Source organism: Torulaspora delbrueckii, chromosome 6 (genome assembly GCF_000243375.1).
Source record: "Torulaspora delbrueckii CBS 1146 chromosome 6, complete genome".
Taxonomy (NCBI): Eukaryota; Fungi; Ascomycota; class Saccharomycetes; order Saccharomycetales; family Saccharomycetaceae; genus Torulaspora; species Torulaspora delbrueckii.
In genome coordinates this window covers 830,252-853,723 of record NC_016506.1, presented here as the reverse complement: position 1 = coordinate 853,723, position 23,472 = coordinate 830,252, and the positions used below count along the sequence as shown (strand labels likewise).

The 23,472-nt window shown below is 42.6% G+C and overlaps 14 protein-coding genes across 14 annotated transcripts; 9 read left to right on the top strand and 5 right to left on the bottom strand.

Annotated features, from left to right (window-relative positions):
• Positions 1-294: 294 nt before the first annotated feature.
• Positions 295-1,632, top strand: KGD2 (dihydrolipoyl transsuccinylase; the record flags this gene model as incomplete). The annotated part of the gene is made up of 1 exon (XM_003682428.1): positions 295-1,632. The coding sequence occupies one exon, from the start codon at positions 295-297 to the stop codon at positions 1,630-1,632; it is 1,338 nt and encodes a 445-aa protein (XP_003682476.1).
• A 127-nt stretch (positions 1,633-1,759) lies between these two features.
• Positions 1,760-3,526, bottom strand: EKI1 (bifunctional choline kinase/ethanolamine kinase EKI1; the record flags this gene model as incomplete). Its single annotated transcript, XM_003682427.1, has 1 exon — positions 1,760-3,526. One exon carries the CDS (start codon positions 3,524-3,526, stop codon positions 1,760-1,762), a length of 1,767 nt encoding a protein of 588 aa, XP_003682475.1.
• Positions 3,527-3,705: 179 nt separating this feature from the next.
• On the top strand, positions 3,706-4,554 carry USB1 (phosphoric diester hydrolase; the record flags this gene model as incomplete). Its single annotated transcript, XM_003682426.1, has 1 exon — positions 3,706-4,554. One exon carries the CDS (start codon positions 3,706-3,708, stop codon positions 4,552-4,554), a length of 849 nt encoding a protein of 282 aa, XP_003682474.1.
• Positions 4,555-4,917: 363 nt separating this feature from the next.
• TDEL0F04510 (uncharacterized protein) lies at positions 4,918-7,149 on the top strand (the record flags this gene model as incomplete). Its single annotated transcript, XM_003682425.1, has 1 exon — positions 4,918-7,149. One exon carries the CDS (start codon positions 4,918-4,920, stop codon positions 7,147-7,149), a length of 2,232 nt encoding a protein of 743 aa, XP_003682473.1.
• A 451-nt stretch (positions 7,150-7,600) lies between these two features.
• On the bottom strand, positions 7,601-10,417 carry DIP2 (snoRNA-binding rRNA-processing protein DIP2; the record flags this gene model as incomplete). The annotated part of the gene is made up of 1 exon (XM_003682424.1): positions 7,601-10,417. One exon carries the CDS (start codon positions 10,415-10,417, stop codon positions 7,601-7,603), a length of 2,817 nt encoding a protein of 938 aa, XP_003682472.1.
• A 190-nt stretch (positions 10,418-10,607) lies between these two features.
• On the bottom strand, positions 10,608-12,140 carry TAF12 (Taf12p; the record flags this gene model as incomplete). Its single annotated transcript, XM_003682423.1, has 1 exon — positions 10,608-12,140. One exon carries the CDS (start codon positions 12,138-12,140, stop codon positions 10,608-10,610), a length of 1,533 nt encoding a protein of 510 aa, XP_003682471.1.
• A 207-nt stretch (positions 12,141-12,347) lies between these two features.
• DCN1 (NEDD8 ligase DCN1) lies at positions 12,348-13,198 on the bottom strand (the record flags this gene model as incomplete). Its single annotated transcript, XM_003682422.1, has 2 exons — positions 12,348-13,127; positions 13,196-13,198. The coding sequence occupies 2 exons, from the start codon at positions 13,196-13,198 to the stop codon at positions 12,348-12,350; spliced, it is 783 nt and encodes a 260-aa protein (XP_003682470.1).
• Positions 13,199-13,358: 160 nt separating this feature from the next.
• On the top strand, positions 13,359-15,788 carry APC2 (anaphase promoting complex subunit 2; the record flags this gene model as incomplete). Its single annotated transcript, XM_003682421.1, has 1 exon — positions 13,359-15,788. One exon carries the CDS (start codon positions 13,359-13,361, stop codon positions 15,786-15,788), a length of 2,430 nt encoding a protein of 809 aa, XP_003682469.1.
• Positions 15,789-15,888: 100 nt separating this feature from the next.
• Positions 15,889-16,638, top strand: TDEL0F04460 (putative amidotransferase; the record flags this gene model as incomplete). The annotated part of the gene is made up of 1 exon (XM_003682420.1): positions 15,889-16,638. One exon carries the CDS (start codon positions 15,889-15,891, stop codon positions 16,636-16,638), a length of 750 nt encoding a protein of 249 aa, XP_003682468.1.
• A 399-nt stretch (positions 16,639-17,037) lies between these two features.
• TDEL0F04450 (pepsin-like aspartic protease) lies at positions 17,038-18,612 on the top strand (the record flags this gene model as incomplete). Its single annotated transcript, XM_003682419.1, has 1 exon — positions 17,038-18,612. The coding sequence occupies one exon, from the start codon at positions 17,038-17,040 to the stop codon at positions 18,610-18,612; it is 1,575 nt and encodes a 524-aa protein (XP_003682467.1).
• Positions 18,613-18,943: 331 nt separating this feature from the next.
• On the top strand, positions 18,944-20,608 carry SAN1 (ubiquitin-protein ligase SAN1; the record flags this gene model as incomplete). Its single annotated transcript, XM_003682418.1, has 1 exon — positions 18,944-20,608. One exon carries the CDS (start codon positions 18,944-18,946, stop codon positions 20,606-20,608), a length of 1,665 nt encoding a protein of 554 aa, XP_003682466.1.
• A 334-nt stretch (positions 20,609-20,942) lies between these two features.
• On the top strand, positions 20,943-22,046 carry PEX7 (Pex7p; the record flags this gene model as incomplete). The annotated part of the gene is made up of 1 exon (XM_003682417.1): positions 20,943-22,046. The coding sequence occupies one exon, from the start codon at positions 20,943-20,945 to the stop codon at positions 22,044-22,046; it is 1,104 nt and encodes a 367-aa protein (XP_003682465.1).
• Positions 22,047-22,093: 47 nt separating this feature from the next.
• On the bottom strand, positions 22,094-22,606 carry SRN2 (ESCRT-I subunit protein SRN2; the record flags this gene model as incomplete). The annotated part of the gene is made up of 1 exon (XM_003682416.1): positions 22,094-22,606. One exon carries the CDS (start codon positions 22,604-22,606, stop codon positions 22,094-22,096), a length of 513 nt encoding a protein of 170 aa, XP_003682464.1.
• Positions 22,607-22,736: 130 nt separating this feature from the next.
• TML25 (palmitoyl-(protein) hydrolase) lies at positions 22,737-23,426 on the top strand (the record flags this gene model as incomplete). The annotated part of the gene is made up of 1 exon (XM_003682415.1): positions 22,737-23,426. One exon carries the CDS (start codon positions 22,737-22,739, stop codon positions 23,424-23,426), a length of 690 nt encoding a protein of 229 aa, XP_003682463.1.
• Between the last annotated feature and the right edge of the window lie 46 nt (positions 23,427-23,472).

Below are 23,472 nucleotides of genomic sequence, written 5' to 3'. Positions count from 1 at the left end.
TAATATCACGTGACGCCTTTTTCTCTGACCTCTTCATATTCGCCGACACCGGAAGCGAGAACTTTACCCTTGTTGAATCCTAATTTGACTCTCGTTTTGATATATACTTAAGAGCCATTCCTGGTGGCAACTAAGCATACTATCTTACGTCTAATCGAGGTTTTCGTTGTATTCTGGTGAACTAGTAGATCTCTTTTGCCTGTAAGTCTACGAATCAATTTTGTGAATATTCTTAAAACCTATTTCCAAACCGGTTCATTTGGTCAACTCTGAGATACAAACAAATATTACAAGATGTTATCGAGATCTGTTCGTGTGAGTGCCAGTAAAGTTCTGAGGTCATCTGCTTTGTATTCCTCTAGAAGAGTGGCCGTTGGTGTTGTTAGCAGAAGATCAGTTTCTACCGGATTATTGCAAAATGGTAATTTGAGAGTGGCGAGTTTATCGGGTAGATTCCAACCATTACAACGTCGTTGGGAAGCTACTTCTGTTAAGGTTCCTACTATGGCCGAATCTTTGACTGAAGGTTCTCTAAAAGAGTTTACAAAGAAAGAGGGAGAGTTCATCGAACAGGATGAGCTTTTGGCTACTATTGAGACAGATAAGATCGATGTCGAAGTCAATTCGCCTGTGAGTGGTACAATCAAAAAATTGAACTTCAAGCCGGAAGATACTGTCACTGTGGGTGAAGAGCTAGCTCAAATTGAGCCCGGTGAAGCACCTGCATCCTCATCAGAAGCTCCAAAGGAAGAGCCAAAAAAGGAAGAGCCAAAGAAAGAAGAGCCAAAGAAAGAAGAGCCAAAGAAAGAAGAGGTAAAGAAGGAAGAGCCAAAGAAGCAAGAAGCCTCAAAGAAACAAGAGCAACCTAAGAAACAAGAGCAACCTAAGCAGGAGGCAAAGAAGGAGACTTCCTCCCCATCCTTCACTAACTTCTCTCGTAACGAAGAAAGAGTGAAGATGAACCGTATGAGATTGAGAATCGCCGAAAGATTAAAGGAGTCCCAAAACACTGCCGCTTCTTTGACTACTTTCAATGAAGTTGATATGTCGGCCGTTCTAGAGATGAGAAAATTGTACAAGGATGAAATTATCAAGAAGAGAGGTACTAAATTTGGCTTCATGGGTCTATTCTCTAAAGCTTGTACTTTGGCCGCCAAGGACATTCCTGCCGTCAACGGTGCCATCGAGGGTGACCAAATTGTTTACCGTGATTACACCGATATCTCAGTCGCAGTCTCTACTCCAAAGGGTTTAGTTACTCCAGTCGTTCGTAACGCTGAGTCCTTGAGCGTACTTGAGGTCGAAGAGGAAATCGTTCGTTTGAGTTCCAAGGCTCGTGACAACAAGCTGACCTTGGAAGATATGACTGGTGGTACTTTTACCATCTCTAACGGTGGTGTCTTCGGTTCACTATATGGTACTCCAATCATCAACATGCCTCAAACTGCAGTTCTAGGTCTACATGGTGTTAAAGAAAGACCTGTTACCGTGAATGGTCAAATCGTATCAAGGCCAATGATGTTTTTGGCTTTGACTTACGATCACAGATTGCTAGATGGTAGAGAAGCTGTCACGTTCTTGAAGACTATTAAGGAATTGATCGAAGATCCAAGAAAAATGCTACTATTCTAAAATTAATCAGACATGAAAATTATTTAATGAGAAGGATATAGCCAAACTTATCTCCTGTTATTTATGTTAGACGAAAACTCGCAATTAAACGATTAAACTATATATCTACATGTCCGTTGGAACATACTCATAGCATTTGAGTGTCCAAGTATTTCACTTCTGATGCAATGCAATCTGTTTCGTGAGCGACACCAAAGCGAATCGCGTCACCCCAAAATAGTGCGATCTTATCCTTACAATACCCCAGATAATCGAACGTATCGATATCTACACCTTCGAGTTCATCATTTGTTAATGCGACGTCATCTATGCCATCTGAGAGTTCAGTTTTAATGATATATTTATTACCACTTGGTCCCTTCGATTCGATGCGTTCTACAGCCTCATTCTGTAAGTCTCCGCTCTGTAAGATGGCCCATAGGCACCAGAATAATTGTACGCTACCTCTCCATTTTAAAATGGCGTTGTAGTAATGTTTCACTTCGTCATCAATTATAGTGGTAGAGTTTCCTCTCAAGTGTGAAACGTAGGAGTAAACGAAATTCAACATTTGCTCCTTAGTGGGAAACTTCTTTGGGTTACATCTGAAGGGTTCAGAACAGTTATAGTCATGCATCCACTCGCTCAAATGATTTGCAAGGTCGAAAGCTGCCGGGTTTGCACCAGCGTACTCGAAATCTATGACCACTAATTTGGAATCTTGACTTTGATCTTGAATCGGTGGATTGATGATCTGTTCTAACGACACATTTGAATTTTGGGGGAATAAAGATGTTGAGGATGCACTTTTGGGAGCAGAATGAATGGGATTATCTGCCTTTATAACGGGTGAAGTGAATAATAAGTTACCGTATTGCGCATCGTTATGACAAAAAACTAAAGATTTCTTCACGTTGGATGATCCTTGCCCGTACAACCAGTTGCAGTATTGTTCCACTACCGTTTTGAACTCTGACCAATTATTGCAAAGTAGGGTATGTCTTATGTTGTCGTCATCTTTAACCCATTCACGACCTCTGGTTTCTATTCTGTTTATCCATTGATTTATCTTTGCCCAACAAGCTGGACCTCCTTCTCTCTCAAATTTCAGCAAAGGAACACCCTTGTGTAATTCTTTCATTCTACGGGCTATTCTCTGCGAAGTCTTCCAATCTCTAATATCATCTTTACTCAACGTTTGCGCATTCTCCAAGAACTGCTCAAACCTACCGTTTTCGAAACAACCATACAACGAGGGACCAATGTTACGTACTGATAATCTCGCCAAAACCTCTAATTCATAATCTCTATCAATGATGGAATCGTTATTGGGACCATATACTCTCAATAAAAGGGATGGTACTCCTGGATATTCGACCTTATAAATTACATTGGTCATTGCACCAGTGATCTTGGTCAACTTCAATAGTTTCCTTTCCAACGGTGAGACATCGGAAAAGCCACGAACGTACCATCTTGGTATTTTAAGACTTTGTATGGTATTCAGAATATCGTCCTTCAAATAATCTTGCGGTAAAGTACTATCCAGGATAACGTTGACATAGGGAACTTCAATAACTTCACTCGATGTCTGCGAGCCCATACGATTACTGCTATCGTAACTACGATCGCTGTCTAACTTTAAATCGGTGACCCCAGAGACGATTGAATCATCCTCCGCTATCGTAGGCCCCGCTGACTCTGAACCAGCAGAGAAGGTTTCAAACTTAGATTCATCATCAGTGCTAAACGCATCAGTATCAACACTAATGGTCCGTATTAGACGCTGAGAAGATCTCTTACCCGAAAGCGAAGGTCTTCTGGACTTACTGTTGGATCTTGAATGGGATCGAGAACGTCCCACTGTGAATGAAGTCCTTCTTGTATGGCTCCGAGACGAACGTGTTTCACTCATGACTAAAAACGTCAAAGTTGAGTTGAATATCCGTCTTCAGGACTTTGTTGGTTCGAGGGTCCTTATTCTACTTTTTTTTTATCTCTTATATAGTTTAGGGTCTTGAATCTTGACATGTGAAAAAGATTTAATAACTTCCAACAAAACAACCGCCAACAAGAGTCCAAAGTGAGGCCTTGATGGACTCGATAGCAGATAATTACGCTTCGAGTGATAGTGAGATAGATTCTGACGAGAAGAAGAGTTCGTTGGGGTCCTCTAGTGAAACTCTGCTTGCTCGTTTACCCGCTGAGATCGCCGAAAAGTATAGTCTTCACCCAAGTATACCTAAAACCAGTAGCATGTCACTAAGAGGTGCGAACAAGGGTGTACAGTATTGGAGCACCTTTCTTTACTATGAATGGCGCCCCAGCCGGCAGGAGAGGATGCAACTCATGAAAATAGTCGAGAACTTCAACAGCTACTGTCGAGAAAGCAAATTGCCTCTGACTAAACAGTTATACTTTGAGCCATTGCATGTAAGCTCTCTAGGCGCTCCTTTAGCCTTACATGTTTCGCTTTCTCAAACAATCAATTTTGAGAGTGAAGCCGATCGAGACACCCTGTTCAAATCATTACAAGCAAAAGTCCGAAGTTCTACGGAATTAAACCCCTTCATGATGATTTTTCAACCAATACTTAGAGTCCTCCCCTCCTACGCAAAAGATTCACTCTTCCTGATATTGCCCGTCGACCCTGGCATCAAAAATCGAGAGATGACACCTATCAATAAAATAATACGGGAGGCTCTAACTGAAACTTTCCCGCAGAAACGAGCAGAGGAAATTCAGAAGCTCTCATGTATGCCACCTTCAACACATTTATCCATAGCTATGGCTACCAACGCACCAAGATCTGCGCTTGACAATTTGAATATTTTGAATACTTTGATCCCTGAAGAACAAATTAACGACAAGATAGAGTTCCCAGTGAACAGTTTGAAATTTGACAAGAACCGACAGGTATTGAGCATCCCGCTAGGCAGCTAGATGCAGCGCCCTGCAGTTTGCATCGTGAGATTACTTTATCACGTGACTCTTCTTGATTTGCATATGGCTAACTCGAAAAGATGATTAACTATATTGGGTAAAGAGTAAACAGCGGACTGTCATCATGAAAGGATCATAGTTTACTCGAGAGATTTCGCATGGAGGCATGCAATTACCATCCGAATTCACATATAGGTGCTAGGTCTCAAATTGCTATATCAACAGCTCCTTTTCCAGAGTTTGTTCTTTAGACAGCGACGCTATTCGACGCCATTGGGGCAATTACAACAAGATAAACAGATTTTTGCAAAAATTTCTCAGTGCTGGTAACGGTAACTGTTAAGGAATATCTGAGTTGGTATTATGAACTCTGTAAACGATCCGTGGCACATCAATCCATCAGATCTGCTAAATGGCGATGGAGGTGTCTTGTATGAGGATGCGTTTGACGCCAATGGTCTCAGCGACTTTGATCAATTGCTCGGTATTAACTATAACGATGCCAATAATTTATTAAGCCAAGAATTCAAAGATTTAGATATACCTTTGATAACCAATTCGTCGTGCGGAAGAAATTCTTACGATGACCAGACTCCCGATACATCTAAATTTAAGTTTGATGATTTACAAGTCCATGACTCGCATGCTGCAGCAAAATATGGTAGCAGTGGTGCTACTGGTCATAAGAGGGGCCCCAGTGGGACTGCCATCTTTGGCTTTCTCAATCATAATAAGACATTGAGTATCTCTAATTTACAGAAAAACGTCTATTCTGATACTCAAAAATCGTATCAACCACTCATGGAGACGAATGAAAAAGTGTCTACTTCGACCGACAACAATTTCGGTCAAACTTTACTCAAACAACAGGAGCAATTACGGCTAGCTTTAGAGCGGCAACATGAGGTAAATAAGAGATTGGAACAGCAATTACAGGAGAACAAGTTGCAGCAAGAAAGACTGCAACGGGTGCTAGATGAACAAGAAATGGTAGCACATCAGTTCGCCGCTGATGAGACGCCACGCACAGCTGCTACGAACCAGCGTTGTACGGCCGGACCGGATAATGGACTGATCATCACTTCAAATACCAAGAGCGGCGGATTTCAGTTCCCACCTCCGACAATGATTTCTCCACCGACCTCTAATGCTTCGATAAATGGTTCGCCCACCAGGAAGCCACATCGTGTTAGAACCAGAATTGGGAACAAGATTTCACCTCCGTCGTCGGATTTCGAAGCTTTCCACAGTGATATTGACTACAACAGCAAAGACCTATACGTTCCCGATTTTGCTCAACAACCTGTCGATAGAAATGAAATTCAGAACTTTCCTAACAATATCAAGCCCACAAACACTGAAAACATCTATAAGAATCCTTTTTGCACCAATGATCAATCAAGAGCACTATTACATAAAAAGAAGGAATCTGTGACTTCGACAGTGTCGACTATTCCTCAGCATCAGGATGACAGTAGTGATAGTGAGACAGGAAGTCTCATCGGATTGGGAATTCAGGTAAATAGAAGAGGTTCAAACAATGGTCGCGGTTATACATTAAGGCCTCCACCTATAGACATATTGCCATCAATCCCCGGTTCGTCAAATAACACACCTGTGGGAAAAAAGCCCCAGCTCCCAGAGAAGCGTACCTTCCAGCATACCCCCATTAAAACACAACAGCATCATCAACATCAACAAAACGCCAGTGCCATAGGGTTCACTGACAAACTTTTTAGTAATGGAGTGGAAACGCCCCATCTAAAACCACCATCAATGCCGATTGCCAGCAGTCGCAGGAGTAGCGACTATGCATCGGATTATCCTGATAATGGTGAGGGCGATATCGATATTGATCCTCATTTACAGGAAAACGACGAACCCGAGAGCAGATTTGTGGTCGCCAAGACACCATCTCCTGTTTTAAAATCTCAAGGTAAATTTGAAGGCTCATCGCCACAATTCGATTTGGGTTCCAGTAATAAAGGAAGTCCGACCAAGATAACTCGAAAACCAACAACGCTACCACGAGGTTCAATTGACAGATACGTGAAGGAACTACCCGATCGAATATTTGAGTGCATGTATCCAAATTGTAATAAAGTGTTCAAGAGGCGATATAATATCCGCTCTCATATACAAACCCATTTAGAAGACAGGCCGTACGTTTGTGATTTTGAAGGATGTGATAAGGCCTTTGTTAGAAATCACGATCTGGTCAGGCACAAGAAGTCACACGCGGAGAAGACGTACGCATGTCCTTGCGGCAAGAAGTTCAACCGTGAAGATGCCTTGATTGTGCATCGAAGTAGGTTGATCTGCTCTGGCGGTAAGAAATATGAAAATGTCGTCATTAAAAAGTCACCTCGAAAACGAGGTAGGCCCAAGAAAGACGGATCGACGAGTGTCTCAAATAGTCCGATAAAAGAATCAGTCGCCAGGGATCGCGATGGATATCTTATGTTCAAGATGGAAGAGCAGCTCCGAAATGAAATGGAGATGTACGGTCTATTAAAACCACCATCTCACATAAGTAGTGCCGCGATTTTGTCGCCGGCGGCAAATTCAGGTCGTAATGACTCAAACTCGCCGTGATTTCTCGGAAGTTCGTAACCAGTAGCCACTGGTATTGTAATAATATGCCAATAAACAGTTTTATACAGAGTTTACATTAATTTAATGTATGAAATTACGTGATAGCAGGCCAGCTTGACTAACGATGAATTGTGCCATGCCACAACCGCAGTCTGCAACCTTCTACGTATTGGCGTCTGAATTGAACAACCAGCATCCAACCTAGAAAGCCGTATTGAGGAACAAACCTTCCTCACTAAACTGTCCACCACTAGATTTCCTACTCCTATCCAACCGATATGAGGACATCTCATCGCGCCTTCATGTTTCTAGTAGAGTTATGGTGACATACCTACCTTTTTTTCTAAAGCTAAAAGGGTTAGTTTGTAAGTCTACAGTAGTCAATTCCAAGACCTGGAGAGTTCAGTTTATTATTATTTATCAAATATATGCTTTCGAAAAGTTTAACTTTTCATACTATAGTTTCGAATACTCTCTTTTTGGCTGTTTTGTCCTCCTGTTCTCTTTGACTATAATCATCAACAAACTCAAGCTTATGACGGAGGTCCCACTGCCGTCTGATGAATTTCAGCCCTTCGATGTTAAATCCCAGATCATCTTCGTTAGACTTTAATGCGCCTCTTAACAAATCTTTTACCTTTGCAATGCGTAACTTCAGTTCTTCGTTTTTCTGGGAGACTAATTCTCTGTGATTTGATTTAACAATGAAAAACAAGTTCTTGCAAATCAAAGGAAGGTTATGCTGTAATATCCTGTTATCTAGTAATGCAGCGTCAATGAATCTGAAGAACTTGAGGACGTAGGAGAATGGAAGGACTAACAACGCATCTTCCAGCTGTGAAGGTTTTATTCTTGCTAACGTTTCCAAAATGTATTCCTCTGGAGTCTTGCTGATTGCTGTTAAGATTGCATTTCCAGGTGGCTTGACTGGTTTCGCATCTCCTTTATGCTTATTCCAAGCCTTTAATTCCTTCTCATAATGCTCTCTGTTTTCGATTTCGGGTATACCAAGATCTAATGCTTCCATTAAACGCTCACCGGCCTTCAGAGATTCGATAGTTTGTTTACGCACATCAGCTGCTTCATCCTGATCAGCCTCGTCGCCACCTACATCTTTCCTGAAAGCCGCGTCCCCAGAACCTTCTTCAAGTGACGACAACAAAGCGGTCTCATTTTGTTCTTCCAATTCCTTTTCTCTTTCTTCCTCCAAGAACACTTGGTCTTCCGTTTCTTCCCATATTCTGATACTGCGGTCATGAGATGCTGAAACGACATACTTTCCGTTATTTGAAATCGCCAAAGCCCAAACTTCACTCTGATGTCCCGCCAGCTTTTGAATGCATTCGAATTTGTCTCCATCCCAGTATTTGACTAAACCATCTTTAGAGCAACTAAAAAAGTTGTGAGATTCTGGTAAGAACTTGACGCTCATAATAGAATCTTGATGGGCGAACAATGACTTATGACAATCACCAAAATCGAGGCCCCATATCTTTATGTTCTTATCCGCCGATGAAGTAATGATGACTTTTGAATCAAAGGATATGTCTATTGAAAGTACCGGCAGTTTATGCCCGTACAAACTCAAATAAAACTTCATGCTGTCTAGAAAAAATACTTTGACAGTATTGTCCAGCAGCGAAATTGCAAAATACTTGTCTTCTGGCGATATTCTCACGCTTAGAACATCGTCGTTCAATTCTAAAGTTGTATCGTGCGATAGTTTCATAACAGGGGCAAATTTGTCAACAGTTCCAGCGATGAGATCCTTTTCAACTTGAAATTTCCAAAATTTGACAGACTTGTCGGCCGACCCAGTGACAAGCTTCTTACCATCACTGGTAATATCTAGGGACCAAATTGCGGCATCGTGTGCACCTTCTTTGTTGTCCAACATGGTCGAAGAGGCGAGGTCGAAAAGTTGCAAATCACCATTTCTTGTGCCGACCACAATTAAGAAGCCACCTGGCAAGAACCTGCAGCACAATGCGTAACCACAGTCAAAGGTTCTCAAACACATTCTAGTCTTGAGATTCCATACCTTCAATGTACCGTTAGAAGCTGTCGCGAGCAAACTAGAATCGTTGCTGATATCCATTGCTCGCACATCGGTTCTATGTCCTTGTAACTCAACGCTATGGAGCCTGTTAGGAGCTGGTAATTTTGGTTCTCTCTTTTCATATGGAATAGTATAGTATTCTACAGTGTTACTGGCCGTTGTCACCACTAGATCAAGTTTTGAAGCTGTAGCCTGACCCCAAGCTGCCGCCTTGACTTTAAAATTTGATCTCAAAATCTGGAATGGGTGCATTATCATGGATATATATCCATCTTGTATATTTTGTTTGATTTCCTCATCTGACAAACCTTTCTCCTTCAGTCTTTTCTCTCTCTTTCTGGTGGCTTTCAAGATCTCTTCTTCCTTCCTAATCCTGAAGATCTCTATACTTTTGTCAGCATTCTGGATGTAAAAAAAGGTGGTTTCATCTGTTGTAGTTACGAACTCGATCGAAGATCCTCTTTGATTACTTTGCTTTTCGTATATTCCCTTCTCTATCAATTTTGAACCCGCTTCGCTTTCGAAATTGAGATGCCATATCTTCACTTGGGAATCAGCGCTGGCCGTAATAGCCAAGTCCTCATGTACTCCAAGAGACCAACACTCTCCAGTATGTGCAATATGAGTCTCAACACACTGTTGAGTTTTCAAATCCCATACCTTGATCAAACCATCTCTAGAAGTACTTATCAGCCATTCATCCTTCTCTAACCATAGTCCTGAGATAGCACCTTTGTGAGAACGCAGTTTATACAGTCCAACTTCGCCGATCAAATCCCACATGATGATATTGGAATCCTGTGAACCTGAAATCAATCTTGTACCTGTTATATCAAACTTCAAGATAGTCACGGCAGACTTATGTCCATTTAAAGTCAAAAGTACAGTCTTGGACATAAGATCCCACACTTTGATGACACCTTCTGCGTATCCGACGGCTAAAAGATTAGTCTCTGCATGATATTCTAGGTATGTGGTCTCGGCAGGCTTCGTAGATTTTGCATCTATCGATCCCGGAGGTAATCCATCAGAAAGGCAGCTAACAAGATCTCCTGTCTTCAGATCCCAAAGGTTAACTTTCTCAAGACCACCAGTAAGCACTTGACCTAATCCCTTTCTGTTTGCAGGCGGAATGTAGACACAATTGGAGTTCGAACTAATAACCCCAAAAGAAGCGGATTGCTCAAAACGCTGATACGACTTGACCATCGTTACTATGCCTTCACAATTCCTGTTACTGTGTTCTTCACTTAAGCGATGAGATGAGATGAGATGAAATATTGCAAAATTTTCCGACAATACCCAAGTTCTCTTAAAGTCACGTGAATTAAGGCATCCTAGGTATATAGATTAACTGGATATGAAGATAGTACATGAGCTGCCACCAGCAGTGCCACAACTATTTGGACTGTGATAGCGACTTGCCTGAGGATGCGTTTTTAGCGGAGGTAGCTTTGTCTGAGTTGATTGCCTGCATTTTTTGGTTGTAACTAGGTTTTGGATTCCATTTCCTGGTGCTTCTAATCTCATCGGCCGAATAACCAGGGATTCTTATATTCCAGTTTCTTTCGAGATGTAGCTGTATGTCGCGAGTGTCGAGGTTGTCAGATTTTCTGTGCTTAGCCAGCCGGCAGGCAAACCCTGTAACATTACTAACGAAATCATCGGCGAGATCGAGCAACAGGCTCTCGACATCACCATCTATTACAGTCTCTCCGTCACCTTCGTCTATACCTACAGTCTTGACCAGTTCTCTTAATTTTCTCTTTGACATGACTCTCTCTGTGTCTACCTCGTAAGGTGGAAGTTTCGTCATTGTTGGGGTGTTAAGGGCTGCCGCATTCATCGCTGTACCACCAGTTAGTGTCGGCCGATTTGTCTTGTATGTTACTGGTGATGGAGTCTTTGCTGTCACCGTTTCCGAGATAGGCACGAGTGGATCGGACTGTTTAAATATGGCTGATTTATTGGCTCCATTGTTATATGCCATAGAAGCAGCTGCGTTGACGTTTGTAACTTGAGATTGAGCTCTACTTCCTGTGTTTGAGGAAGTGGACTGCGAACGTACCTGGTTTTGCTGCGGAAGCTTTTGTGTAGTGATATTAGCTGGTGTACCTTGCTGAGCCTTGGCGCTATTTCCTGCCGCACCTGGTGATCCAGCTTCTCCCGCAGGTGAACCCTCCGATGGTTGAACTTGCTGCTGCTGAGCCATACGTTGTTGTTGTGTACTTCTTTGTAGAAGCCGTTGCAAAGCTGGATTATGTCTGGCGCACTCAACGTAAAACTTCTTCTTACCATTTTGAAACTCTTGTTGTAAAGCACCATACTCCATATTCAGCATTTTCAGATTATTAGCCAACTCGGTCTTTTTTTCCTCTAGCTGCTTCTTCGCTGACGCGTCTGTCTGTTTACTGACTTCCTGGTTTAATCTCTCTATATGCTGTTTCAAAAAAGTGTGCTTATCCCTAATGCTATTGGCTCTAGCTTGAAAATTCTGCGATAGTGCTTCGAATTGTTGATTTTGCTCGGGAGTGAGAACTTGTTTAATAATATTGGCCAATTGGCTCCCACTGCTTCTGCTTTGCTGACTTGATCCACTACTTGAGCTCCCTGCTGCGTTGACAGCCCCAACAGAGCCCGTTGAGCCACTTGAAGCAGGGTTTGCCCCCGGTGTTCCACCATTGCGACCCTGCACAAACGCCTGAGCTGCCTGTTGTCGCTGCCTATTGTAATTATCGTATATTGCCTTAATCTTTGAAGCTTTAATAAGCAATTCCTTACCTCTGGGCGTATTTTCTCCCACACTCTTGGCCTCATTGACAAGCGCTCTAAACTTAGTCGTCAATTCCAACAACTGCCGTTGTTGACCTCCAATTCCCTGCGATGCACTACCCTCGGCCGTGCTGTTTGCAGTATCCCCGTCGTAAGACATTTTATGCCTGCCTCAGAAACCTCAGTTTAGCCGTTTATAACTCTCAAATGACCGCTCAAGGTGATGTTAAAGCCCTTTCTAATAGGTCTTTTCACCTTCAAAGATCATTGAAACTTTAAACTTGGCGGCCGGGTCACATTTCAACTAAACGCTTAGTACTATACAATATACAAACTAAAAGGTCCTGGAAGGGCCTATGGGAGCACTTCATATCAGTCGTGAGTCCTCAAGATACTCGTAATACTCATCTATAATGTATGGCCAGGCGTCTGCCTCATTGTAGCTTGTCTTGACGGCGCTGAGAGAAGGAAATTGCTTGAAAAATTCTAGTAACATCTTCCAAGTGTCCCTAGTAACAACTGTCTTCTGTTCGCTATCGAGGAAGGCTAGCCATGAGTTTAAAAGAGCTGGGTTGACATGTACGGCAGTTCCTGGTTGAAAGAAAAGGCGCCAGTACTCTGCGGCAGTATCTGTATCTAGATCACGCTTGTTTTGGTCGAGAGCTAAGTCGAAAGTGTAATTGTAGATGTCTGTCATGTACTCTAGGTCTGTGTGGAGCTTGGTGTCGAGGTCATCCAGAACATGGCGCATTTGAGGTAATGTCGAGCATCCTTGCATGTACCAATTGTGTAGAAACTGATCCTTGCTTATTCCATCTGCCAGCCTGGTGCAATGTAGTAGTTTGGCAAGACATATTGTCACCAGATCTTCTAGCTTGTAATCGAGATCTTCAATCAGCTGGATCATGCCATCGATATCTATCTTGTTTTGGTCTTCCAGAACGTATTTATCATATAGTGCTAATAGTTCCTCGGGGTATGTCACTGGTGTGTGCGGCTCTTCTATAAATCCACCAGGCATTTGATCGTAGTAGTCGTTCAACGCATATTCCAACTTCCACTGATTTCTTCTAAGGAAGTCCTTGGCTGTCTTGGATTCGCACTGTGTAAGGGATACAAATTCACTCACTAAATCATCCTTTTGAGGCTGTTGCAGAAGATTCTGTCAGTAGATAAGCTCAAAGTCGCACTTGGGTCGAGCAATTGAATACATACCATAGTCTAGAGACTTCAATGATGGCCGTTTTGAAGCGGACTGTATGTTCTCTCATGTTAGATACTTATTAGGAAATTTCGCGAATTCGATCTTTGTATCACTAACAACCAACAGATAAATCAAACTAAAGACCACACTGCTGAATTATAAGGGCATGATATTATGTCGGAATGCCATTCAAGTGAGCTGCCTGTCATTATTGACAGTATCAAAGAAGTTGCTCTGCGGCTGCATCCCGGATGCGAAGACGATTTAGAAGCACTGCTAACATGGTTAAATCCCAATGAATCAGAGAGTAATCATCATATGAGACCACCACCATTGCGACTGAAAGATGCTATAAAACTGTTTGTTAATCAGTATTATAATAGTGGCTATATTTCAGGTTCTGATGGTGAGATTAACAAAGGACCGGAGTTCGAACTAGGCAACCAGCTTCGCCAGTTCTACATATATCAAGTGCGCATTCATTTTTTCACATCCTTCAACCTGATACAAACTTTCAAGGATATACAGAGGTTGGAGAAGTACTATGTCTCCCCGCTAGCGTACATTCACCTGTTCGAGTCCAGTGGATACGAATGGATCATAGAGAGGGATGGACTGCGACATTACCTGTTGAATAGAAACATGGAGTTCCACAATAACATGAAGCAGCGAATGGAAAGTCTATTTATGCAGGATGATTTTGAATATGTCGCAGAGATGTTGGACTGGGTGGAAAAGGCTCATACAAGCCTCTCTTCTAAGGATATACTTCTTGATCTAATTATAGCTAAGGTGAAACAATTCTGTGATGATCATATGATGGGGGTATATGGGAAGACGTACCTAGTCATGAAGACGTTCAACAAATTCATCATCAAGTATTGGTCAAATTTTGCTCAGTTATTAGGGTGTCCTCAGGATGACCATGGACTGACAAATGTGGTTTATACTTGTTTCGAAAAACAGTTCATCAGAATTCGAACGCAAGAGGTCTTTGATATATTCGTGAATGAATTTCCGAACTCTAAACCAACGATTATAGAGATGAGGAAATTAATTACTCATTCGACAGATTTCAAGACAATTGTTATTGCGTTTCTTTCTACCTTTGAAAAGAAGGTGTTAAATCCCAGTGTCACTACGACGGATGCCCTTCTGGCTTACGTTAAGAGCGTCAAGGCTTTTCTCACCCTTGATCCGAGTGGAAGGTACCTTCAATCAGTCATATCTTTTGTGAAACAAACATTTCAAGAGCGCTCAGATCTTGTGGTTATCCTACTCTATGCAATTTTGGATCTACAACTGGACGGATTGGTCGGCAGCCATATTCAGGTGGATCCAGTTTGTTTGAAAGCTCTGGCTTCGGAGTTGAGAGATCCAGAACTAGGCATTGAGAATGACATATATCCCGATGACAATCTGGCAAACGTTGCCACGGGGATGGCGAAACTGAATTATGAGGGCTGTCTTCCCTACGAGGAAGTCATGCAACGGTTTCTCTCTTGGAACCCTGATCCCAGAGACATGGCACCACGAGCAATCAGCAAGCAATCCCCATCTCATATGAGTCTCCTGGACATTCTGATGGAGCTATTCGAATCAAAAGATTTTTTCGTCAGCGAATTTTTGAAGCTTCTGACTAAGAGGTTATTGTCCTTGAAGTTCTACAATTTGGATCGAAATTGGTCCAAGTGCTTACAATTACTGAAGAAAAAACTGGCCAGAGGAGCACCCAACATATCATTAGCGCCCACTGGTCAACAGAACAACAGTGAGCGAGGTGATGATTATTCTAATATTAATTCTAATGACGTTATGCTCTGGGATGTTAAACTCAGCTACGAATTGTGCAAACAGATGCATCAGGTCAGCGGCCTGGACCAACGCATCTACCCCAAATTTATTTCATATCTATATTGGAACTGCCAACTTGAAAGTAAAAATGATTTCGAGATACCAGAGCCTTTGAATAGTGAGTTTGAAAAGTACAGCAGGGTTTACAGTGAAGTGAAAGCAGGGAGAGCACTCAAACTACTCAAGGATCAAGGTGTTATTGAACTCGATCTGGAGTTCAAAGACGGGAGAGTACTCCAGTGTGATGTTACTCTTGAGCAATATGCGGTGATTCAACAGTTCGACGAAGACAGTTATGCCAACAGGTTAATGGCCGAAACCATCAGTTTATACTTGAACATGGAGATTTCAAGGGTTAAAAGTGCATTACAATTCTGGGTTGAGAAAGGTGTCTTGTATCAGGTAGATGCGTTCTACGCCACACAGGAGTCGAGGCAGGACAGCAATATCAAAACTGCTAAGAGCGACAGTGTTGGTTCATTTTTCGAGAAGAATGAAACAATCATTGAAGAAGAAACCACATTATCAAAGACTTTGAACGCCATCTGGCCATTCGTTCAAGGTATGCTTACCAATCTTGGCAGCTTAAAGGCCGCCAAGATCCACTCTTTTTTAAAAGTCACAGTGCCGAAGGAAGTCGGTTACATTGTAGTAACCCAGTCCCAATTGGAATCCTATTTGAATTCCCTAGTCGAAGAAGAGAGACTAGCCTGTACGACAAGCGGCTCTTACAAATTGCCAAGTATATAGCTACAATTTTTTTTCTAACATCAAACCGACTTCTTCTTATCAATACTTCTTCACAGCACACAAACACATACACACACGCACACACAATAGAGATAACAAGATGATAGTTCCCAAAGTAGCAATCTTTTACACCGACTACGAGTCCGATTGGGTCAAACCATGGAGGAGTTTCGCTCAGATGGGTATCAAAGTGCTAGAACAAGGCCGTATTCTGGAAGGCGACCAAGACCTTAAAGTTGAATACCCAATTTTCGACATCTACAACGAGCACTTCCCTGACTTGAAAGAGATCACCAAAGCCAATGGTTACATTGGTATCTACATTACGGGTTCCAAATTTGATTCGTTCGATACGGAAACCAAATGGATCGTCGACTTACGCAACTATCTAAAGATTATTCTAAATGACTCCAAGTATCCTCCAGTCGCTGGAATTTGTTTTGGCCATCAGGTGGTCGCTGCATCATTAGGTTGTAAAGTCGGCAGGAATCCACAAGGATTCGAAGGCGGAGTAATGCCCGTTTCACTGAACCCCACTGGCCAAAAACTGTTTCAAGGATACAAGACTCTTAATCTTTCTGAGATGCATAAAGACGTAGTCCTCGAAGTTCCTGAAGGTTGTAGCAACTGGGGCTCCACCCCCCAGTGCGCACTCCAGGGCTTTTACAAACCAGAAAGACTACTAACATTTCAAGGGCACCCAGAGTTCACCAACATGATAGTGAAATGGGGTCTACAGAGGATCCCACAGGATATTGAATCCCGTGTGCTGGACTCCATTGACTCTTTTCAAAACGATGGCCCCCGAGCAGCTGCCTTCATATGGAAGCTGTTCAAGAGGGATATATAGAGACTCTTCTGCTGCCCAATATGCAGTCCAATCGTGAATCTACGATCTGCGTGACCTTGAATAGGCAATAGGCCTGCTTGAACTGCGCCCCCCGTTACATCCGCCTGGACCCTGGTCAAGTCTGTACATGCACACAGCCAGCAAATCGTTCTAGTTAAACGTACATCAAGTATATAGACTGTTATTGGAGTAGATATTGAATGGCTTAACGAGGTTTAGAAGGCAAGATAGACCTTATAGCAGTTATATTTCTCCTATTAAAGCTTTCTCTGAAATATTTCGGCTTCTCAATAGGTATAAAAAGTGAAAAGTCTATAAAGGGTATAATAGACTAAAAGTTAAGAGAACTAGCCCCAAGAGACGACTAGAAGAGTCAGACATTTATTGGTATCATTAGCTATGCAGTTACTACCTGCTGCTTTGATTTCAGGCTTTTTGTTGGGCAGCCAGGCGGTTGCGTTAAGTGACGTTGACGAGAAACCAGGCAAATACGTGCACTTGTCCTTTGACAAGCTGCGTGGTAACAGTTACGAAGAAGCTGGTAAGGGGAATAAACCCAGTGCAGAGTTAAGGAAACGGGATGACGGTTACGAGGAGATTGAAATATACAACGAACAGAATTTCTACTCGATAGAGTTGGAAATTGGTACGCCTAGTCAAAATGTTACTGTGCTGCTGGATACCGGTTCTTCCGATTTGTGGGTTTCGAGTCCTGAGAATCCGTACTGTATAGACTCAGATGATACGAAACCGGTTACTCAATTATCTACATCGACCTTGGCCACTTCCAGTGGAACTGCTACTTCTAGTGGTAACAGCGGTATTGCCACTGTGGATTGTAGCGAATATGGTACTTTTGACCCATCCAAGTCTACTTCTTTTAGATCCAACAATACGGCTTTCTCTATCAGTTATGGTGATACTACCTTTGCCTCTGGTACCTGGGGTACTGATAATTTCGACCTGGGCGATCTAAATGTCACGAACCTCTCGTTTGCTGTGGCTAACCAGAGTAACTCCACCGTTGGTGTTATGGGAATTGGTTTAGCTGGTCTCCAAAGTACATATGTTGGTGTGAATTCCGCATCCTCCGGTGCGTACCAGTACGAAAACTTCCCGATGGCTTTGAAATCACAAGGTATTATTGACCGTAATGCTTACTCATTATTCTTGAACGAGCCGGATGCTGACAAGGGTAGTGTTTTATTTGGTGCAGTCGACCACAGCAAATACTCCGGTCAACTATACACCGTCCCAATGTTGAACATGTACAGGAACAGAGGTATTCAGAATCCAATCGAATTTGACGTTACAGTTCAAGGTGTGTCGGTGACATCGGGCAGCACGATCAGGAACCTCACCAACACCCAGTTTCCTGCTTTGTTGGACTCCGGTACTACTCTGAGCTACATGCCTTACACTTTAACTCAACTGATCGCTGGTGCAGTTGGAGCCCAGTACTCTCAATATACGGGTTATTACTCCATGCGTTGTCCTTCCGAGAACAACGATACCCGGTTGAACTTTGATTTCGGCGGATTCCAAATCTCCGCTAATCTTTCCAGCTACCTATTGAGTTCAAGATCTTCGTCTAGTACGTGTTACTTAGGTATGATCCCACTGACCTCAAATGCTGCCATCTTTGGTGACAACTTCTTAGTCCATGCCTATGTGGTCTACGATTTGGAAAACTACGAAATCTCCATGGCTCAAGCCGCATTCAACAACAGCGACTCACAGATCGAAGTCATCTCAGACTCTATCCCCAGCGCAGTCAGAGCACAAGGTTACTCATCCACTTGGTCCACGAACCAAGCAATAAGCACTAGCGGATCCGGTAGTGGTAGTGGTACAGCAAGAACTACGACCACATCTTCCAACGGAGCTTCTGGTGCGAGAAATGCTGTAGGCGATACATTGGCTCCATCACCACTATTTCTACTATTCGCCACTATCATCTCTTTTTTTATCTAAACCTCATGAGCCTAATAAGGCTTTATGTACAAAAGTACCATCGATATTGCACACTCATTTTAATTCAAATCATTCGCTTTTCATGCCTTCAAATGTTTGACTTTCCATAATCTAGCATTAAACTATGTATTGAAAGGAATTTGTTGGAGCCTCGGGAACCTCGATGAGCTTACTCTTCATATGATGGGTTATTCACATGATTTTTTTCACTGCTCTGTGTCACCCAGCAAAGCGACGCAGGGTATGAGAATCGCTTATATAATAGTCAAATATCTATAAACTCAAGGAAAATAGGTCTGTTTCCTTGCCGATAAGCTCACGGAGTGTCTGGATGAGTGGCAACGACAGTGACCAAAATATGGATCGTGCAGAAGATACTGAGAACCCTCCTGCTCCTGCTAGTGAACCTGCAAACGGCGAGAGGCCTACAAGAAGTATAACCGTTTCGATCCAGTATTCCTACTTCAATCCCAATGGTTTGGCAAACTTAAACCCTAATCAACCAAATGGAAATGCTGAGGGGAATGGTGAAACTCCTACAGTGAATAGACCTGATGGAGCCTTGATCCTGTCATTTAGAGATGTTCCTACTTCAACACCACAAGAGAGATTGGAGTCTATCATCTCCATCGCAGCCGAGTTGGCTATGCGTCGTTTCAGTGATATGATGTCTCAACCCAAGGGTATTACTAAAGAACAATTTGAACAACTTCCTGCTCTGAAAGTGAGGGAATTGGCAGATAGACACAATACAATTTGTAGCATCTGCTATGATGCTTACGAGGATGAGTTGTCGAATATATTCAAGAGGACTAGAGAGGATGACTTGGATGGCAGAGACGGGTTACAAAAGAAACAGAGATCGGAATCGCCAGTAGTAGTTCCGACTGAACAATCATCTTCACAGCAAGATGAGAACACAGAGCAGGCACCAAATGTAATGGAGCCCCCAACATATAAGCACTCACCAGTAGTACTACCATGTAATCATGTTTTTGGTAGAGAATGTCTCTTCAAGTGGTCGCAGCTGGAAAACAGTTGTCCGTTGTGCAGACACAAGATAGTCGAAGCTGCAGCTGGGCAATCGGGTGAGGATTCCAATGGAGCTGTAGCGAATCAAAATGCTGAAGCTTTCGAAAGAATAAGGCAAGCGTTGTATAATCCCTCGGCACCAGATCAGCAGACAGAGGGACCCACAAGTACCAATGCGGGCAACGATTTGCATAATTTCACCTTTTCTCGCTCTGGTATAGTGCTTTTAAGGCCTGATACTCGAGCTGGTCTAGCTACAGGAGAAGCAGGGGCTCAGACGGAAAATGAAAATGGGGCTACGGCGACGAACGAGGGTACCGGTGAGCAATCGGATTCAACCCCATTGAACTCAATCAATAGTCCAGACTCTAGAAGAATACAATGGATACCTCTTCCCATAACGGCAATCCAATTGCCTACCAGCCTTAATAATGAAAACAATGATGACACCAATGATGGGGAATCCGCACCTTCAGGACGTCCTGCAAACGAAAGATTAAGATCTATACTGAACAACATTTTCAATAGCATTTCTACTGAGTCTACTGCTTCAGAGTCTGCGGAACGAACGGCCTCTACGCCAACCCTCTCCACAACTGAATCTTCTACAAGTTCAGCTTCACAATCAAATACCCCACCTGTCCCTCGCCGGAGATCGTTTTTGGATCACATCCTGAGAATAACGAATCGTCATAGAAACCGTTCAGACAGTAACAATACCGAATCGGGCTCTTTACCTATTCCACATCCTCAGGCATCAAACAGCATGTTTAACTCTGGTGTTGCTAGTTACAGAAATCCAGATGGACAAGTTTCTACCTTTCATGTAAGTGATGGCCCTTTGCCATTGCCACCTCGTAATAATCAGTCTACAAGAAATTCTAACAGCGGTAATGAAGATGAAACTCATCAGGGACCTTCTCAGCAGACTAATGGCGATGCGGCAAGTGGTAGTAATGATTAATTTCAGGGTTCGACGGGTAGGCTCTATGATAGACGGACATTCTGTTTTATATAGATTTTATGTAGCATTCGACCTGCATCATACATGCATTTTCATATCTGTTATAATATAAATTGGTTAGTTCAATGTATTTTGTGCATGCTTATCATCTTTCTCTGACCTTAAATGAGTCCTGAAGCGAAAGTGAGCGTAGTATCCTCTATCGCCAAACAACAATCATTACAGCGGGAATAACCCCTGTCTGATTAACAATTCGATATTGAAGTTGTAATAGTGATTTGCAAAGGGAACTGCAAATTAGCTACTGACGTTACCTGCTAGCTACCGACGACAGATGCTAGGATATCACATCCCTGGCTATAGCGGCTACGGCGTACAATACTCCCCATTCTTTGATAACAGATTGGCAGTGGTCTCTGGCTCGAATTTTGGGTTGGTAGGGAACGGGAAGCTTTTTATTTTAGATATCGATCCACAGGGGAAGATTCACGAATCAAACTCTTTCCTGACCCAAGATTGCCTCTTTGATGTTGCGTGGAATGAACTACATGAGAATCAAGTACTTGTTGCCCAGGGAGATGGATCTCTACGATTATTTGATACAAAACTGGCTCAATATCCAATAGCTATCTTCAAAGAACATCAAAAGGAGGTCTTCAGTTGCAACTGGAACCTTTTAAACAAGAATACATTTGTCAGTAGTTCCTGGGATGGTACAGTTAAAATATGGTCTCCAACAAGGAAGGACAGTTTATTGACGCTTACACCACAACCTTTGAAGACAGTGAATCGAGTAGATCACAGTATGAACATACCGATGTCCAACCAGAGAAACCATGCAGACATCACCAGAAATAAGAATTGCATTTATCAGGCTCAATTTTCACCTCATGACCCCAATTTAGTGATGTGTTGCTCTGGGAACTCTTATATAACTATATTCGATTTGAGACAACCACCATCGCCGACAAATCAAAGAAACTTTTTGGGTCACTCAGGATTAGAAGCACTGACATGCGATTTCAACAAATATAGGCCACATACGATTGCCACTGGTGGCGTGGACAATGTTATTCGTATCTGGGATCTGAGGATGACGAGCAAAAACAACTCTTCTCCATCCATTTGCGTTAACGAGGTTGTCGGCGGGCATGAACTGGCAGTCAGAAAAGTTTGCTGGTCTCCACACCATTCTAATATTTTCCTCTCAACATCTTACGATATGACTTGCTGCGTATGGCAGGACGTCAGTTATACTGATAGACGCAGCACAGGGAAAACAAACAGCATAGATCCCAATCGGGGTTGTCGATTTAAGTTTACCCAACATTCAGAGTTTGTTTATGGTGCGGATTGGAGTTTGTGGGGCCAACCAGGTTACATTGCATCGACAGCATGGGATGGTAACGTTTTCATCTGGAATGCTTTCCAAAGATGAACATAAGCCGTCTCTTATGTATATTAGGCAAGTTTTGTACAGAGTGTTCATCTTACTCGTAATGTACCCTGAGCGTTCCAAGTAGCTAGTTTTTCTCTCTTTATGTGATAGTTTGTTCGCATCTCGATATATTGGTCTAAGAACACATCCAAATCGTCATCTTCTTTTAACTTTTCCTCTAGTTTGAAGCTGTCATCTTCCACTTCTGTCATTTGGATTTCCAATACTGCTTTCAAAAGATCCTCATTATACTTTTTGTCTATCTTCTGATGCTGGTCTTGCCATCTTTTCACGTACTGAGATTCCAATATGCGACATTCTTCAAGCTGTTCTTGTACTTTAGCCCGCTCTTCTTCTAAACCTTTGAACTTTCCTTCCAATTCTTGCAGTTGTACTTTCAAATTTAACACATCGGCTTTCAATTCCTCTTGAGGGTTAAATGCAGCAACATATGACTCTAATTGTCGTTTGTGCTGAGTGACTAGTTCAAAAACCTCTTGTGAGGATAGCAGTTCCACATTTTCCGGTAACGGTATATCACGGTTCAGTTCAGAGGACATCTTAACCTGTACCTGTCAATTTATATCCCCGTATTTATTACTCATGAGCTGCTCTTGTTATACAACTTGATGAAGTTCGCTCTAAATGATCAGGATTAATAAAAATATACAAATCTCGAATAAACGTCCAATGTCAACCGCTGTAAGAGTTGCTGCCAAGGTACAGCCTGCTGAGCAAGCTTTGATCATATTCCATGGTTTGGGTGATTCAGGTAGTGGCTGGTCGTTCCTCGCAGACTTTCTTCAGAAGGATCCTTCATTCCAACATACCAAGTTCATATTCCCCAATGCACCCACCATTCCAGTTACTGTCAATTCTGGAATGAGAATGCCAGCATGGTTCGATATCCTCGAATGGTCTTTATCTCCATCAAGAGCTGATGTTGAAGGTACATTGAGGTCGCTCAATGTAATCCAAAAATACGTTCAAGAACAGATTGACGCGGGTATCAAACCAGAGAATATCATTGTAGGTGGATTTTCTCAAGGTGCTGCCATTTCTTTGGCATCTTCGATGACCTTACCAGTGAAGGTTGGCGGATTCGTCGCTTTATCTGGATTCTGTTGCGCACCATTTGAAGCTTTTCAATCTTCGAGCAGCAAGAATCTTGACACACCAATCTTTCATGGTCATGGTGACGATGATCCGGTAGTGCCATTACAAAGTGGGAAGGCAGCCAAGGAGTTTTATACCAGTAAGTGTGGTATGCAGAACTACGATTTCAGAGTTTATCGCGGTTTAGAGCATTCTACATCCCCAGAGGAGATATTCGACCTCATTGAGTTCATCAAGAATGTCTTCAGCATGAGCAGATCTTAATTTTCACTCCAATGAAGGCTCATCGAGGTCTAGACGTGGATCTGGA